The sequence below is a fragment of the Mustela putorius genome, unplaced genomic scaffold, assembly GCF_011764305.1.
Source record: "Mustela putorius furo isolate JIRA1106 unplaced genomic scaffold, ASM1176430v1.1 tig00000910_pilon_pilon_pilon, whole genome shotgun sequence".
Lineage (NCBI taxonomy): Eukaryota > Metazoa > Chordata > Mammalia > Carnivora > Mustelidae > Mustela > Mustela putorius.
In genome coordinates this window covers 131,487-147,387 of record NW_025421513.1, presented here as the reverse complement: position 1 = coordinate 147,387, position 15,901 = coordinate 131,487, and the positions used below count along the sequence as shown (strand labels likewise).

Genomic DNA, 15,901 nt, shown 5'->3' with positions numbered 1-15,901 from the left:
GATATGGCTAAGCATGCTAGATCAGTAGTCAGACGGTAAGATCAGTAGAGAAACATACCAACCTAAGACAGGACAGAGATCATCGATATCTTGTGTCTGATGACGGGTAAGGATGTTTTCTGCTACTGACGACCTAAGACAGGCACAATCTCTGCCATAAAACAAAAAAGGGGGAGATGTCGGGGACTGCCTCCGGCCAGGAAAGTCCCCGCCATTACAAGAAGGTGCTTGGCTCACTGCTAGCAAAACATGCTGCAAGTATACAATGAACTTTCTGGTGAAGCCCGCCTAAAGGAGGACATAGTTATTGGCTGTATCAAATTTAATCACCATAGTAACAGGACTCTCATTGGCTCTCCCCATGGCTTGACCCCTTATTGGTCACCCTGCTGTATATAAGCTAAGGAAGATGATTAAATAAACGGAAATGAAACATTAACACCATACCAGGCTCATTGTCCTCCTTGTGGGCCAAGAGCGGTACATGACCTGAGCTGAAGGCAGTCACCTAACAAACTAAGTCATGCATGATTTCTTTTTTAGAGATTTTATTTATATATTCAAGAAAGTACAAGTTGGGGTTAGGCAGAGGGAGAAGCAGACCCCACTTAGTGGGGAGCCCAACATGGGACTCTATCCCAGGACATAGAGATCATGACACTAGCCAAAACCAGGCATCTAATCAACTGAGCCACCCAGATACCCTGATTTTTGACACAGTGTGCAGACAGTGTTAATAATAATAGTGTTAATAAGGGAAATTTGTGCTCTAAGGTGGCCAACCAATCTATCAGGGGATCCCAGTCTTGGCCCCGGGGCCATTCTGGGTTTTCCTTCCTGCTCTGCCTGCCATAGGCACAAAAGTGCCACATATAGAGAAGCAAAAGCGTATAACTACCCACTTTGTACGGGGGCTCAGACCTTTGGAGATCACTCTCCTCTGAGCCTGCCTCCATTAAGTAAATCTCGTATCCTCCAAGATCCCCCAGTGCTGCTGCTTCACTCGGATGATCCCGTCCAGGTTCCATAACAGTATGTTTGCCTACAGCTTCAAAGAAAGGAAGATGTTTGCAGAACAGAGAACAGGACAATAAAAGCTTCAGGCACACTCTGAAAAGCCAAATATGTTTTTATTTTAAATGAGTAGATGATTAGAACAATGTATGTAGGTAGATATTTATTTAAAAAAAAAACACTGACAGCCATTACAAGAGTAGGCCCTTCATTCAGATCATTTATTTTGGACATTTGCCCACAGCCAAGGGTTTCACTTGACTCCACTGTTTCATGGAAAATGTTTCACAGAAAAACATGGCAGCACTTAATAGCGATATTGTGGCAGTTGTGACTCCTAGTGGAAACACATAGGAGAAGTGTTTCCTTATTAGCATTGCTTTTCCAATGGGAAAGCTAAGTGGAAAGTCAAGGGTGCTTTGGCCATAAAAATCCACAGCAAAATTCCAGCTCACTGTAATCATAGTACAACTACTGCTGAAGACAAGGAAGAAGGCACAGATGTTGTAACACGATCGAAGGAAATCTTGGAATGGGACATAGATCCAGCACACTAAAAGTGCCACTGAGCCAAAAATCAGGACTACTGACTTCATAAAATTTGCTAACAATATCAGATCCTGCCCATACCAGATTTCATTTGAAATGACCCAGCTACCATTCATCCTGTTATGCATGGGCAACTCAACAATGGAGCCAGAGATGTTAAATTTTTGAAAATAGAAAACTTCCCAAAGTCCAATGAACACAATGGGAACAACGTTGCTGTTAAACTCCCATACCCGCCAGGATCGGCTGCTGGCTAGGCTGATGCCTAAAGCCCAGGCCAAATAACTAAAGAAGAGGCCCAACACTTTGAGAAAAGAGTGTTTCAATTCAGATTGACTGAAGACAAGTTGGAGGCATCATGAAGTCAAGCCAGGAACGCCAAAGAGAAAAAAATAAACATGGAGTGAGCCACAATTTAAAAAATGCTAAATATTGATGTCTTGTCCCTCTTTCTAAAAGTTACATGTAAGTATCCTACATATATATTGGCTTTCAATTAGTGTTCTAAATATTTTAGGCAATGATAGAATGACCATGGTAACAGTATTAATTTGCAAAACATTTTTGGAATGCAATGTGACATATCTCCCAAGAGTTGAAATACTCACCCTCTTACTCAACAATTCCAATTCTGGAAATTATAACAAGGTATTCATAACAGTATGCAAAAATATGCAAAGGGAGATCTTAGTTTCTGTACCATCTATCACAGAGAAAAACTAGAAGTAAATAATAATAAATGTCTAGTAATAGAGGAATGATTAACTACATTATTGTTCACCCAAGATTACATTTCAAGGCCATTACTACCAATGACTTAATCCATGTGAATTGTCTGAACAAATTTCTATAGTACACAAAAAAGAAAAAGCAAAACAAATATATAAGGTCTGATCATTTGTGTCAATAGAAAACACACCTAATTTCTTTACAGTTCCACAAATAGATATGTACATACACTTTTAGAAAATTTAGAAGTATGAGGGATGCCTGGGTGGCTCAGTCAGTTAAGCATTGGACTTTGGCTCAGGTCATAATCTCAGGGTCCTCAGCAGGAAGCAAGCTTCTCCCCGTCCCTTTCCCTCTCCTTGTGGCTTTCCCTGCTTGTGCTCACTCTCAAGTACATAAATAAGAAATCTTTTTTAAAAATGGGCCATTAAAAATTTTTTTAGAAGGATGCACACAAAAAGAGTAGGGGCAGAGACTCATCCATATTTTCCTAAAATTTATATGGTTTTTAATAAAGTACATATACTTTTATTATTTTTTAAAAAGATTATTACTTATTAGACAGGGATCACAAGTAGGCAGAGAGGCAGGCAGAGAGAGAGGAGGAAGCAGGTTCCCCGCTGAGCAGAGAGCCCGGTGTGGTGCTTGATCTCAGGACCCCACGATCATGACCCGAGCCAAAGGCAGAGGCTTTAACCCACTGAGCCACACAGGTGCCCCAAAGTACATATTTTTAAATGAAAAACAGAATAAACATGACCTTGACAACGTGTTATGAACAACACATCCTGCCTATTTAATTTTTTTGCCCACCGCTTGCTTAAAACTCTACCTTTAGACTTGGATTCTTTTGGTTATTACTTAAAAATAGTATAATTTTTTTTTTTTAAGCTTAAGTAGGCTCCACACCCAATGCAGAGCTCAACACAGGCCCCAAACCCACAACCCTGAAATCAAGAGCCAGAGCTAATATCAAGAGCCAGATACTCAATGAACTGAGCCCCCCTGGTGTCACAATAAGTTGATGTATTTTGCATGATGCAAAATCTAGATTGTGGCCAAATTACTTATTTTTCCATTTGAATCCTTGGGAGCTCGTGACAGGGATAGCCAGAACATGCTTTTCTTGGAGCTTCTCTGCTGATTAGCAGAAGGGAATGAGGCAAGGCTCAGGGCGGGTTGGTGTATGAATAACATCAACCATTTCCTGTGCAGAAATACACCTCCTTGCTATGAAGACTGATATTCCCAACATTGTATCTGCTGTTCCACAATCTCCTGGGGAATGTGCTTCCTAATGGTACAAAGGCAGGAATTTTAGTGACCTTGGACAAATGAGTTTGGGGTCACCTGCAAGGCTGATTGCCTCACTGTCCAGGAATAGTATTTCTTTACCAATGTAGGTCTGAAGTTAACAGACCACAGGAACCGTGAGTTTTGACAGCATAAAGGAATTAGGAAAGAGAAGATCAGAAATACAGGAAAATATGCCAGTTCGCAGAAGTTTTGGTACTGCTGTATCTGAAACCAGAGGGGTGGGAATATGTTTTTCCTGAAGACCAAATGTGAAAGACTCCCTATATCTTTTTTTAAGATTTTACCCAAGGGTCCATGGGTGGCTCAGTGGATTAAAGCCTCTGCCTTCAGCTCAGGTCATGATCTCAGGGTCCTGGAATCGAGTCCCGCATCTGGCTCTCTGCTCAGCGGGGAGCCTGCTTCCTCCTCTCTCTCTGCCTCTCTGCCTGCTTGTGATCTCTGTGTGTCAAATAAATAAATAAAATCTTAAAAAAAATTTTTTTTACCCAAGAGCCATGTAGAAGTAGTCAAGCATTCAGAAGATTAGAGAAAGGCAAATAGTCTTCATAGCAGTAGGATATTTCAATCAGGAAAGGGAAATGTTCCAGTCAACATTCAAAAATCCATGAAGAGAGATCATCCACCTATAGTAAAAGAAGTATGGTTAGGTAACCATAACATATTGTAACCCAACATATTGTGCCCTTTACCAAATATTACACATACCTTGTTTTGTATAGGTTACGACCCATTCCAAATAGTTTTTGAATATTAAAACATTCAATCCTACACTTTAAAATTGTTTACTACTTCTAGGACTAAGCTAAAATTTCTGGTAACTGCCATTCAATGGGTATTAGTACCATTCTGGATTATGACATGAAATCTTAGATATTAACTTATGTTACATGGTATTTTAGTTATTAAATATTCCCTTTGGGAAAAGTTAGTGGATCAGTAAAGCAAATGATGTCAATATTGTTATTTCTCCAAAAATTTTACTCAATCAAAAGGGTATACAGTATAGAGGCAATTTAGATTTACAGTCAATATAATGAGGCTAAATAAAGTTTCCAAGGAATTCTGAAAAAAAAAAAAAAAACACAAAAAACAAAACATTCAATCCTCATAACAGCCCAATGATATATCCACAGTTTTGATCCCATTTTCTAGATGCGGAGACAGAGCACAGTGAAGTAAGGTAACTTACACAAGGTCACATAGATATAAAGGGCAAAGACAGACTTTGACACTGCTTCTTGGCTCTCCTAATAGCAGATGGCGTTTATTCACATTACCAGAATAAAAAGTAGACAAATTCTAGGTCAATTACAATCATGGCCATCTGTCATTTTTTTCTACTTTACTGTAATAAAATACATCACATAAAATTGCCTTTTTAAACATTTTGAAGTGTACAGTTCAGCAGCATTAAAGATATTCACATTATTGTACATAATTGTAATCATCCATCTCCAAAACATTTTCACCTTCCAAAATTGTACACTAGGTTTATAGTACTGATTACTTATTCAACAATAATTAAAATTCAGATCCTGTAAGACCAACTGGCAGGTGAGGAAATTTTTTTTAATGAAATTTCCTTAATTCAAGCAATGAAACATTGAATCAATAAACTAAAGGCACAGAAGATAACAGAAAGAAACAATCACTTTCTGCACATATTACCTTTGCCATGGTCTGGAATCTTTGGGATATTTGATAGAACATCCTGTATTTGTGGGACAGGAAAATCAACCCACTCAAAATAAAAAAGGAAAATCAACCCACTCAGAAACATCATGAAGGCAGCCAGACACGCCACCAGAAAGGCACTGCTGATTTCCTGAGTGTTTAGCTTGAAGGTATAGATAAGAGATGGGGGGAGGGGGTGATGGGGGTTGGGAGTGGGGGAGAAGGTAATATCCTGCTCACTTATCACTGAGTGATAACGCTGGAGGCCAGGTTCAGAATTCCTGAAGCAATGAATGGATTGAAGGTGGCGTTCTCCCACAGAATTCCCAGGTAGGCATTCCTGAGAACAAAAATGATGGAGGCTTGCCCCAGGAGGCCTAGAATGCTAGCGATCAGCAGGTGGTTTTGGGAAACATGAATATCAAGTGGGAGATAGACGTCACAGTAGCTGTAACGGTGACACAGGGTGGCTTTGTTATGGTTGCTGACGTGGTGGTCAACGCAGACTTTCCACATTCCCATGTACACCAGGCCAGAGAGCAAGAGGGAGGTGTTGTCCATGTTCCACACTGTCTAGTCCATGAGGCCCATGGACATGGTGGTGAGAATCCATCCTACAGTGGCGAGAGCAAAACCTGCTACTTGGTGATTTTGACAGACAGAGATCACAAGTAGGCAGAGAGACAGAGAGAGAGAAGGAAGCAGGCTCCCCACTGAACAGAGTCTGATACAGGGTTCTATTCCCGGGATCCCAGATCATGACCTGAGCCGAACGCAGAGGCATTGACCCACTGAGCCACCCAGGTGCCCCTGACTGTTCAAACCTTTTAAGGCATTTCTGCCATGAGCCTGATTTTTTAAAATAGAAACAATAACTAAGGCTTCATTGATATTATGAAGCTATGGAGGATGAATTATATCTGATACATAACTACACTGTAGGACGTTATTGGTCATTCATTTGCCATAAGACACAGCAGATGTAACAGTAGAAGAGTATTTCACAATGTGGGAAAACACCCGTGGTAGGTGAATGTAAAACAGATAATAAAACTCCCAAGTTCCTAGTGTGATCTTATTTTTGCCCACCCTAAATAAGCAAAACAACATGCCTCTATTGGGATTACTAGTGATTTTTTTTTCATTTTTTAAAAAGATTTATTAATTTGATAGCACAAGCAGGGGGAGCAGCAGAGGGACAGGGAGAAGCAGGCTCCCCACTGAGCAGGGAACCCAACTCAGGACTCCATTCCAAGACCCTGGGATCACGACCGGAGCTGAAGGCAGCCGCTTAACTGAGCCCACCCAGGCAGCCCACTGTTTTGTGTTTCAAAGTAAGAGTCTATCACTTTCCCAAATTGGGAAAAACAGGGGCACAGGCAACGGGACGCAAGCATAGTGAGGAGTATGAGCGGGAGTGGAGGGCCGTGCATGGAGAGCATGGAGGGCTCCGGACCTCCCGTGGGGGCCTCCCACACTGGCATGTATTTATTTACCATTCACGCGTGGTTTGCGTGTGAGCAAGAGGTGTGTGTCTGCAAGGAAAGCCGTTAGAAATATCTCGCTCAGTGAAAATGCATGTTGCAGAAGCAAGTGTATAGAAATGGCTCGGTTGGGGCGCCTGGGGGATATGGTCGGTTACATCCGACTCTTGGTTATGGCTGGGGTCGTGATCTCAGGGTTGCGAGATCCAGCCCCGCGTCAGGCTCTGTGCTCAGCGTGGAGTCTGCTTGGATCCTCTCTCTCCGTCTCCCTCTGCCCCTGCTCTCGCCTCTGTGCCCCACCGTGCTCACTCTCTCTGAAATAAATCAATGGCTCCGTGTCAGTGAAAACTAGGGCGAACATCTAACACGTTTAAATGTGTATAAACACAATATAGGAAACATGCTTGCATATGAACAGAGAATTCTGGGTGCGGGAAATGTTTAAGAGTTGTGGCCTCTGGGAAGGAGAACTGGCTAAGGGCCCTGGAGGTACAGCCTTCCCTTCGCTGCCCAGGATCCTCTCTGCCACGGTCTCAATTTTCTGCCAGAAACACGTAGTGCTCTGCAAAGGTAAATGATTAGTTAACCGAGAAGCAGGACAGAGGCAGGTCGCAACACCGCAGAGGGAGGTGAGTGTTGCTGGGCCCCGGGCTGAGCTGGACTTCGGGGAGGAGGGACAGGGAGGGGAGGGCACAGGAGGACTTCGTGGGGAGTGCCACGTCGGCAGTTCCTAAACTTCTTGGTCTCGGGACCAAAAGGGTCTCTGCACTTAGCACTTGGAAGCGGGAGAGGCAGGCAGTTACTGGGTCAAACGTTCTGGAGACCTGTACCCTTAAAATGGTTAAAATGGTCAATAATGTGATATATATTTTCCTGCGATAAGAAGCAAACAAAAAAAAAAGGTATTGACCCCAAAGAGTTTTTGTTCCCAGAGTTTGCATCCATCCATACTTACCGTATTAGGAATTAAAACTGAGAAATATAAGATTGCTTATTAATTTATGTGATAAATATATATTAACCAGGGTTTTTATGAAAAGTGACTATATTTTCAAACAAACAGAACTTAGAGGATATTGCTTTCAGCAATCTACAAATTGTGTGTAAATGATACACTAAATTCTAAAAACGTAGGGAAAGAGGCAAATCAGCAGAAGCACGGTTCAGGATAGAGATGGGGACAACTGAAACCGCCACCTACAGTACGAGGGACAAAGGACTTGTGGGGTTATCCGTACGATGGAACACTACCCAGCTTGCACAAACGGTTATGATAGCATTTGTGGTGCTTGTCGTAAGTACTCAGTGACACACGCCCTCCAGCTGGGCAGAAAACAGTGTCTCACTTACTCATGATTCACTTAGCAGGAGGCCGGGACCCAAGCGGCATGGGGACTTTGTTGAGTGCGCCAGATGGGTCCCCAGAGGCCTCCTCCAGAAAACTCCTGCTCAAACCTGAGGTCATCTGTGGGATGGAGACCCAGCCCAGCGCTGATGGCCTGTTGAGTCAGAAACTCCTAATAGAACCCCCAGGCTCTCTGTAACCCTGCCAGGAGGCCAAGAGGAACATGATCACATTCTTGCTCTCACGGAAATGTTACAAAGCTCCATGACCTAATGGGAAAAGTGGGCACACCGACCCGTTTGTCTTTGGCTCCGGGGGAGATCTGCTTCTTGCCATCGGCCTGGGGTTACTTACCTTCTGTGGATGCTTGCTACCCCCTCTGCCATCAGGCAGCCGATGCCTTCTCTGCTAACAGGCCACTTCCAACCCACCGTCGGATGGGGCCACTGGGACTTTGAAGGATGTTGTCACAACAGTCAGGATCTCATCTCATCGAAGTCCTCTGGCCCCACTTATGAACCACTGACAAACCTACATCAGCACTTATCCAACATTCTAAAACCTTGGGAGAGAATTCTGGAATAATGGGGCCATTGTGACATGGGACCCGAGTGGAAAGGACAGCCATTTTAGGGTTCGTCTACCATTTGCTAAACTCCCTAAGAGAATCATAAAGGCAATGCCTCCTCCTTAGGAGTTCCTCCTTCCTGCTCCGCCCCACCCCCACCCCTGGTTCTTACAGATCTGCCTGTTCTAGCTCGCATAAACACAGTCCTACCATATGCGGCCGGTGTGTCTGGCTTCTTCTGAACATGTTTTGGGGGCTCATCTAGAGATGTGTGGGGACTCTGTTCCTTTTCATGGCCCAGTAATATTCCACTGTACAGCTACACTACCGTTTACTTAGCAGAAGGTGGGCACTCGTGTGGTTTTCCTTTTTGGGCTGTTATGAGAGATGCTGCTGTGAACGGTAATTTCTAAGTGTGTGTATGGATATAGTTTCATTTCTCTTGGGTATGTACCTAGGAGCAGAACTGCTGGGTCACAGGCTAACTCTATGTCCACATTTTGGGGGACCACCAAATTGTTTCCCTACATGGCCGCACCATTTGCTAATCCTACCAGCAAGGTAGGAGGAATCTACTTTCCCCGCCTCCTTGTAAGGCTTGCTGTGGCTCGCCTGAGTTTGAAGACTGCGTATATGGAATCACCATGGGCGCTCCGTGTAAAGGACCCTTAGGAACAAGAGGCACTTTAAGACTGCGCCTCATTGTAGTTTTCTGGTTATTTTCTGGCCTCGGGAAGTTTAAAACACAGATATTCTTACCAGACTCTGGCTCATAACCTGAACGTAGTTTCCAGCCTTCGAATTTAACAGAGCTTTGTGAACTCTGAAATGCTTTCTCCAAGATGGGAAACCTTTCAGTGCAGTGTTGTAGTAGGTCCTAGTCTTCACTAACATTTGTTAATGTACACCCCACACACTTTGCCTGACTTCTGACACGTCTTTGGTTCCGATTGGAAAGTCTCTAGGTCTAAGGCGGAACGAGGGCCTGTCCCAGAGACGGTCAGATTTTTTGTTTGTTTCACTAGCCAAGGAGGTCCAATTGGAGGGCTCCATATATCGGGTAATGGGAGAATATGGAAGAGAAAAGGGGGAAGCAGAGGGTGAGGACACGTGCAGAGAAGCAGTTTCAGCAGAGATGGGCCTTGTGGAGGATGAAAGATGGACCTGAAACCGGGCAATGAAATACCAACAAAATAAGCGGCGGTGACCTACAAGAACCCCAGTGAGGCTGTCTCACGATGACGTGCCTGTGGCGTCACAGCCCAAAGGCTACGGAAGGGAGAGAGAAGGGGGATTAGGTGGTGCCGAGGGGAAGGGCGCCGCCCTGCGCTGGTCAGCCCCGTCCACTGCCCTCGGTCTGCCCTGGTGGGGGACGCTGATGTGCTGCCGCTCGAATCCACGCCAGGAGAGACCAGGGAGGGGCATCCGGATGGGAGAGCAAGGAACAGCAAGTTCATCTTTGAGAGCGACTGAGACAAAACACTTGTAGGATGATCAAGGAGTCAAAACACAACGGAGGAGAGGGACAGGAAACACGATAAAAAACTCGAAAAATTAAACGTGAAATCACCGTGTGACCCAGCGATCCCAGCTCCGGGTGCAGACCCAACGGAAGAGAAAGACACCCGCGCACCACCCCCTCCCTGCCCCGACGTTCACAGCCAAGAGGCAGAAACCCGAGTGTCCAGCATGGATGGCTGCAGAGACAAAACGGGGTCTCTACACCCCCCCGAGTCTCCCCACCAGCCTGAAAGAGGAAGGGAGTCTCACACTGGCTCCGACTCGGACGAGCCTTGCAGACACCGCAGGGAAACAAGCCAGTCCCCGGGACAAAGCGCGGGACTTGCTTCCAGGCAGCACCTAGAGCAGCCGGAGTCCTAGACACGGGAAGCAGGACACGGTGGCCAGGGGCTGGGGACAGAGGGATGTGGCGGGTAGGTGGCGCTCCACGGGCGCTCAGTTTGGGAAGAGGAAGGGGTCCCGGCCGGGGATGGTGGTGGCGGTGGAGGGCCGTCGTACACGTGCCCACGAACCGCACACTTAGTGCAGTCAAGCAACCCGTCTGTGTTCTTCTCCCCACCGTCACACACACACAGCGAGAAGGGCCATACCTCTGCCCGGCAGGGGCGCGGTCTCCCGGGGACCGAGTATCTGGGGAAGAGGACAGTTTGCCACCCAGCTGGGCGTGCAGAAGCCCACGCCGCTCCTCTAAGGACAACCTCAGGGCTTCTCCGTGACGGCCCTTCCGCAGGGCCCACAGAAGATCTCTGCCACCGCACCAGCCAGCCGCTCGCTAAGGCCGTCCCCACCCCCCCGCCTTCCGCGGTCCCCACATTCTGCCCCCAATTGTCCTCGCTTTCCAAGTTCTCAGTTGCTAGGTACAGGGGATGTCCGGGGCGGGGCTCAGGTGGTTAGACGGGGGCCTCTTGACGGCAGCTTGGGCTTTGGTCTCTGGGCCTTAGTCTTAGGGTCGTGAGTTGGGGCCCACTCAAAAGAGAGTAAGAGAACACAAAAATAAAAACAAATAAAAAAATAAAACAAACCCTTGGTGGTTCGGTCCCCAACGCCAAGACACATTGTTCTTTCATTGATCAGCACACCCCTTTGCTTTCTTTTCTTCGTCACATATCCTCTCCTTCAGGTTTTCTTTGAGGGGGTAGGTAAGGCTTGCCAGTAGACCATCAGCGACCACTTTTTTTTTTAAAAGATTTTTATTTTATCTGACAGATCACAAATAGGCAGAGAGGCAGGCAGAGAGAGAGAGGGAGAAACCGGCTCCCCGCTGAGCAGGGAGCCCTATGCAGGGCTCGATCCCAGGACCCTGAGATCATGACCTGAGCCAAAGGCAAGAAGCTTTAATCCACTGAGCCACCCAGGCGCCCAGAGTCCGCTTTTAAGATATATCTCAGTCAGACCTGTCTCCTACTTGCTGCTGCTCTTGCCCTGGCACGGCATCTAACCCACATCTTCAGGAAGGAGGGACTGTTTTTGTTGTTGTTGTTGTTGTTTTTAATAGGCTGTGGCAATGTGTATAGGCAGGTGTAGGCAGAGATGGCACCCACCAGGCCGCGCTGCGCTGAGAAAGACTGCGGGCAGCTAATACTAGAGACGATGCCCTTAATTCGTGGGGGAGCGCCTCCTTTTCTCTGGGCCTGACTACAGCCTTGTTGACACACCACACACACGGGGGAGACCGTCCGTCTAGACTATGTGTAATAATTCCTCATCTGTGAGAAACTGACCTACGACTGGGAATAGCTTCCAATGGGGCATCTGTAGACATGGAGTTCCTGGAAAGTCCTATCACGTCAGCTGACCGGCACCTAGGACTAGTTCTATATAGAAACCCCAATTCCTCCAGAATCACTTAGTGTTTCCACGATAAGGTATTTATTCCAAGAAAATGAGTAGAGATATGTACAAAGATGTAAGTGAAACACACACCCAGTGACCTTTATAACCAAGGTTACAACTGGGATCCCAGTCCGAGAACACATTCGGTGAGCCATTTCTCTCCTTCGAGCGCAGTATTACCCAGCAAGTCAAGACTATGTTGACTAGTTAAGGGAAAAGTTCCCAACACTTTTCTTTTAAAGATTTTATTTATTTATATGAGAGAGAGAGAGAGAGAGAGAGAGAGTGAGACAGCATGACCAGGAGGAGAGGCACAGGGAGAAGCAGACTCCCTGCTGAGCAGGGAGCCCGATGTAGGATTCGATCCAGGACCCCTGCACCATGACCTGAGCCAAGGGCAGATGCTTAACCAACTGAGCTGCCCAGGCGCCCTTCCACCAACCTTGTTAAATAGAAAAAATTTCAAAAATGTGTGGTTGGTATACTCCTCTGCTTCTTAGGGGGGGAAAGAAAAAGGAAAGGAGAGAGGAGGGAAGGAGATACGTGAACGTGTTCCGTCCCTCGGCAACAGGTCTGACAGCTCGAGCATCTGTTTCTGCGCCGGAAGGAAGATAACCATTCTTGGCGTGAGAGCGGATAGAGCACACGAAGGGCCTGATCGACCCGCAGGGGTCTCCCGGGGGAAAAGCAGAGGCGACCTCACGCCGCTCTGTGACGCACACTGTATGCCCTGCTTTGTTCGCTTGCTTGTTCAATACTCGTGGGTACAGCGAGCGCTCCCTCGTACCGGGCACCCCCAGCAGACAAGCACGGATATACGCAGCTCCCCACCGGGAGCTCTGAGGGCTGACGGCTTCGTGGGCAGGTGAGTTAGAGAAACTCAAACTGCACAAAGCGGAACAGGCGCTGGGGTCAGAAGCACACGCAGGCACGAGCCCCGAGACTCGTTCTGCTGGATCCTGTTCAGGACGGCATACTGGAACTGCACACACGGGAGCCCCCTCCCCAGAGGACATGAGAGGACTAGAGAGATACGAGGCAGGGCCTTTGGAGAGCAAAAGGAAAACCTTGAAAACAAACAAACAAACTAAACTAACTTTTCCATCCTGAAGTAGCTTCAGACCTACGAAAACGTTGCGAGTGGCACAGACCTCTCCAGCCTCCACCCAAACTTGCCAAACGGAAACTGCTTACATAGCCACGGTGCGACTATCAGAAGCCAGAGATCGCTGTCCACTACGATCTCAGGACTTGCTCAGACGTCACCGCTCAGCCAGCGGATGTCCTTTTGCTGCCCGGGATGTGTCCTAGGGCCACGCATGTTTGTTTGCCGGGTCGCCTGTTTTGAGTAGCCCGCTCTATCTTTTATCGTCTTGGCCCCCCTTTCGACGTGACGAAGGAAAGCAAGCAAAGAGGTGTGCTGATCAATGAAAAAACAATGTTTCCTGGCGTTGGGACCTAACAACCAAGGGTTTGTTTTCTTTTTTATTTTTGGTCATCTTACTCTCTTTCGAGTGGGCCCCGTGTGGGGGCCCAACTGGTAAGGCTTGGCCTTGTTTTTAAAGAACTTCCCTCACTTTGGGACGCAAACTGCATCCTTCTTAGAACCCTCCAGGGACGGCACATGTGTCCCCCTCCTGGTGCCGTCAGCCGTGTGAACACCCCCTTGACATGGTCTTCACCAGGTTGGAGAACACTATCGGGCAGGCCTCGACTTTGAATTTGATGACCAGATGGAAGCCAGCGGAGCTCTACGCTTTGGTCGAATCTGCGAAAGACTCTGTCCCTGCGCTGTTCTACCATCTCTGTCCTGTCCGCCTGCCTGTCTCAGATGGCGCTGGGATGGCCATGAGCGTTTGGGGGCATCTGGTGGAGAGGCAGGAGGCTAGCAATACACACTTTGGGCTTTGTGGGATGCTCACTGCATCACCTTGACTCAAGACGTACCTCGCACAAGGAACACACCGTGCGGTCGTGCACTGTCTTTCTCCTCTTTAACGGGAGATGCAGAAAACACGCTTCCAGAATGCCTGTCTTGTAGGGCACAGATGTGCGACAGAACAGCAGACAGGTCTGAAAATGGAGTGAACATCTGGGGTTCCCACGTCCCAGACTGTGTGTTAGGGTACCCCAGGGCGCTCACCCGCAAGAAGTCTGACAGGCCTGCAGCAAAGACCACACGGTCGCCAGTGTGGTTCACCAGCCTGAGCATGCAAGGTCTCGGGGACAGAAACACGCACTTTGTCACCCGTGGGTGACGGGATATGGACGGCAGGATCGCAGCCCCTGCAGCAGAGCGGTGACTCACAGCTGCATCTGAATTGTTCTGTTACTCCTCTCCTGACCAATTCAGAACGCAGACGCCACGACCTGTAGTAGCCCGGGCAGAGGCCAGAAGTGAAAAACAAATGGGCGGTGTTCGTCCACTTTTATAAAAGCTGAACTTGTACATTTTTCCCCATTCTCAGTAAATATACACTCTGAGAAGTTTTCTTCAACAGACCCTCCCCCTTCCTATCTAGCCTACAGGTCCCCAAAACCTCCTCCAGAACAGAACCTTTCTGATCCTCTGAAGCAGAGGAAGTGCACCGCTCCCGGATGGCTCTGGCAGGTCTGCTCCGGGAAGGCACTCCCCCCTGGGTGCGGACAGGATGCGGGACACCAGAGCCGCACTGCCATAGCGCTCTCCTGAACCGGCCCGACGTCTCAGCATGTGAGCTCGGCTGAGCTCCGCAGCCCTTCCCCAGTTCCAGAGGGCAACCCTCGGAGGCTCGGAGAGGCCAAGGGCTTTGCCCATGGCCACCAGGCTAGGGAGCGGCAGAGGGGGCCTTGCTCGGGGAATCTGACTTCTGGGTCCAGGACGCTGGTGTGGGAGATGGAGGCCAGCGGTGATTCGTCACACCCTGTACCCACTCTCTGGCACTTGACTTCACAGTTCCTCCCGCCCAAGCAAGGGGACAGACCCCCTCCCCCGCCCCCGCGTTCAGCCTGGGGACTCGCTTTGACAGCGGAAGGAACACAGGTGTGACAGAACCAGGTACGTGGGAAAACAGCTTTGCGACCACGCTGGTTCTCTCATGCACCTGCCCTGGACGTCCCCAGACCAGACTGCCGGTCCCAGGAGCACGATGCCAGACACGCGGAGCAGAGGGCATCAGGATCTACGAATTCATGAGCTCCAGAGAGGCATATGCACACAATGAATTTTCACAGCTGCTTGTTACACAGCATCACGGCGGCAACAGCTAACTGATCCAGCCCGGGTCCCCGGCTTTGTCCTGACTGCAAACGGATGAGCCTGGGCTAGACTGGCACATGGCAACATATCCCCAGCCTGGGGAATCTGACCTAAGGTGAGGACGGTCTGGTTACTTACAAAAGACGTCACACAGGTAAATCGGAGACATGCTCCATTCACTCCAAGACACCATTTATTTTGTTAAAGTCAAGCAGGATGATGTGTTCAGAGGTGGTGGTGAGTGTCGAGCATGAAGTACGTACACATTCTCCACAGTGGAAGCAGGATAAAAGCCCACGGGCAGCGGCCCTGACTGAAATCCCGAAGTACAGGGCATTGCAGAGCCGAGCTATGGCGGGGGGAGGAGTCAGCCACCACCTACGCCAAGGGCAGAACGTTAGCACCAGGTTGTTCTTGTATGCAGTAACATGGTATTTACAAAGTTACGTCCACCGACTCACTGGACTCTTTGGGCCCCTGCTAACCAGACATCTAAGAGGCCAACGGGAAGGGCACAGGACCGTAATGATGACATGTGCTTTGCTGAAAGCGCAGTGGAGCATTCCATATTGCTACGTATCAGAGAACGTCCTCCAGAGACCTCAAAAGGCTGGACACAGACACATAAA

At 47.9% G+C, this 15,901-nt stretch overlaps 1 protein-coding gene across 2 annotated transcripts; it reads right to left on the bottom strand.

Annotated features, from left to right (window-relative positions):
• Window positions 1–1,044: 1,044 nt before the first annotated feature.
• LOC101678385 lies at window positions 1,045–10,876 on the bottom strand. 2 transcript variants are annotated; one of them, XM_045086221.1, is made up of 3 exons: window positions 10,792–10,876; window positions 4,095–4,232; window positions 1,045–1,899 (listed from the first exon to the last, which is right to left on the bottom strand). In XM_045086221.1, the coding sequence occupies exons 2-3, from the start codon at window positions 4,121–4,123 to the stop codon at window positions 1,236–1,238; spliced, it is 693 nt and encodes a 230-aa protein (XP_044942156.1). In that variant the 5' UTR covers window positions 4,124–4,232; window positions 10,792–10,876; the 3' UTR covers window positions 1,045–1,235. The 2 variants fall into 2 exon arrangements, with proteins under 2 accessions (XP_044942156.1, XP_044942155.1); XM_045086220.1 differs by lacking the exon at window positions 10,792–10,876 and adding an exon at window positions 8,467–9,573.
• Window positions 10,877–15,901: the final 5,025 nt, after the last annotated feature.

Bases quoted from the DNA above. Each gene is read 5' to 3' on its own strand.
- LOC101678385 (XM_045086221.1), bottom strand. From the start codon at position 4,123: ATGCTTGACTACTTCTACATGGCTCTTGG. The intron at 1,900-4,094 runs GTAAAAAAAATT...ACTTGTCTTCAG, and splicing joins TACTTCTACATGGCTCTTGG to TCAATCTGAATTGAAACACT.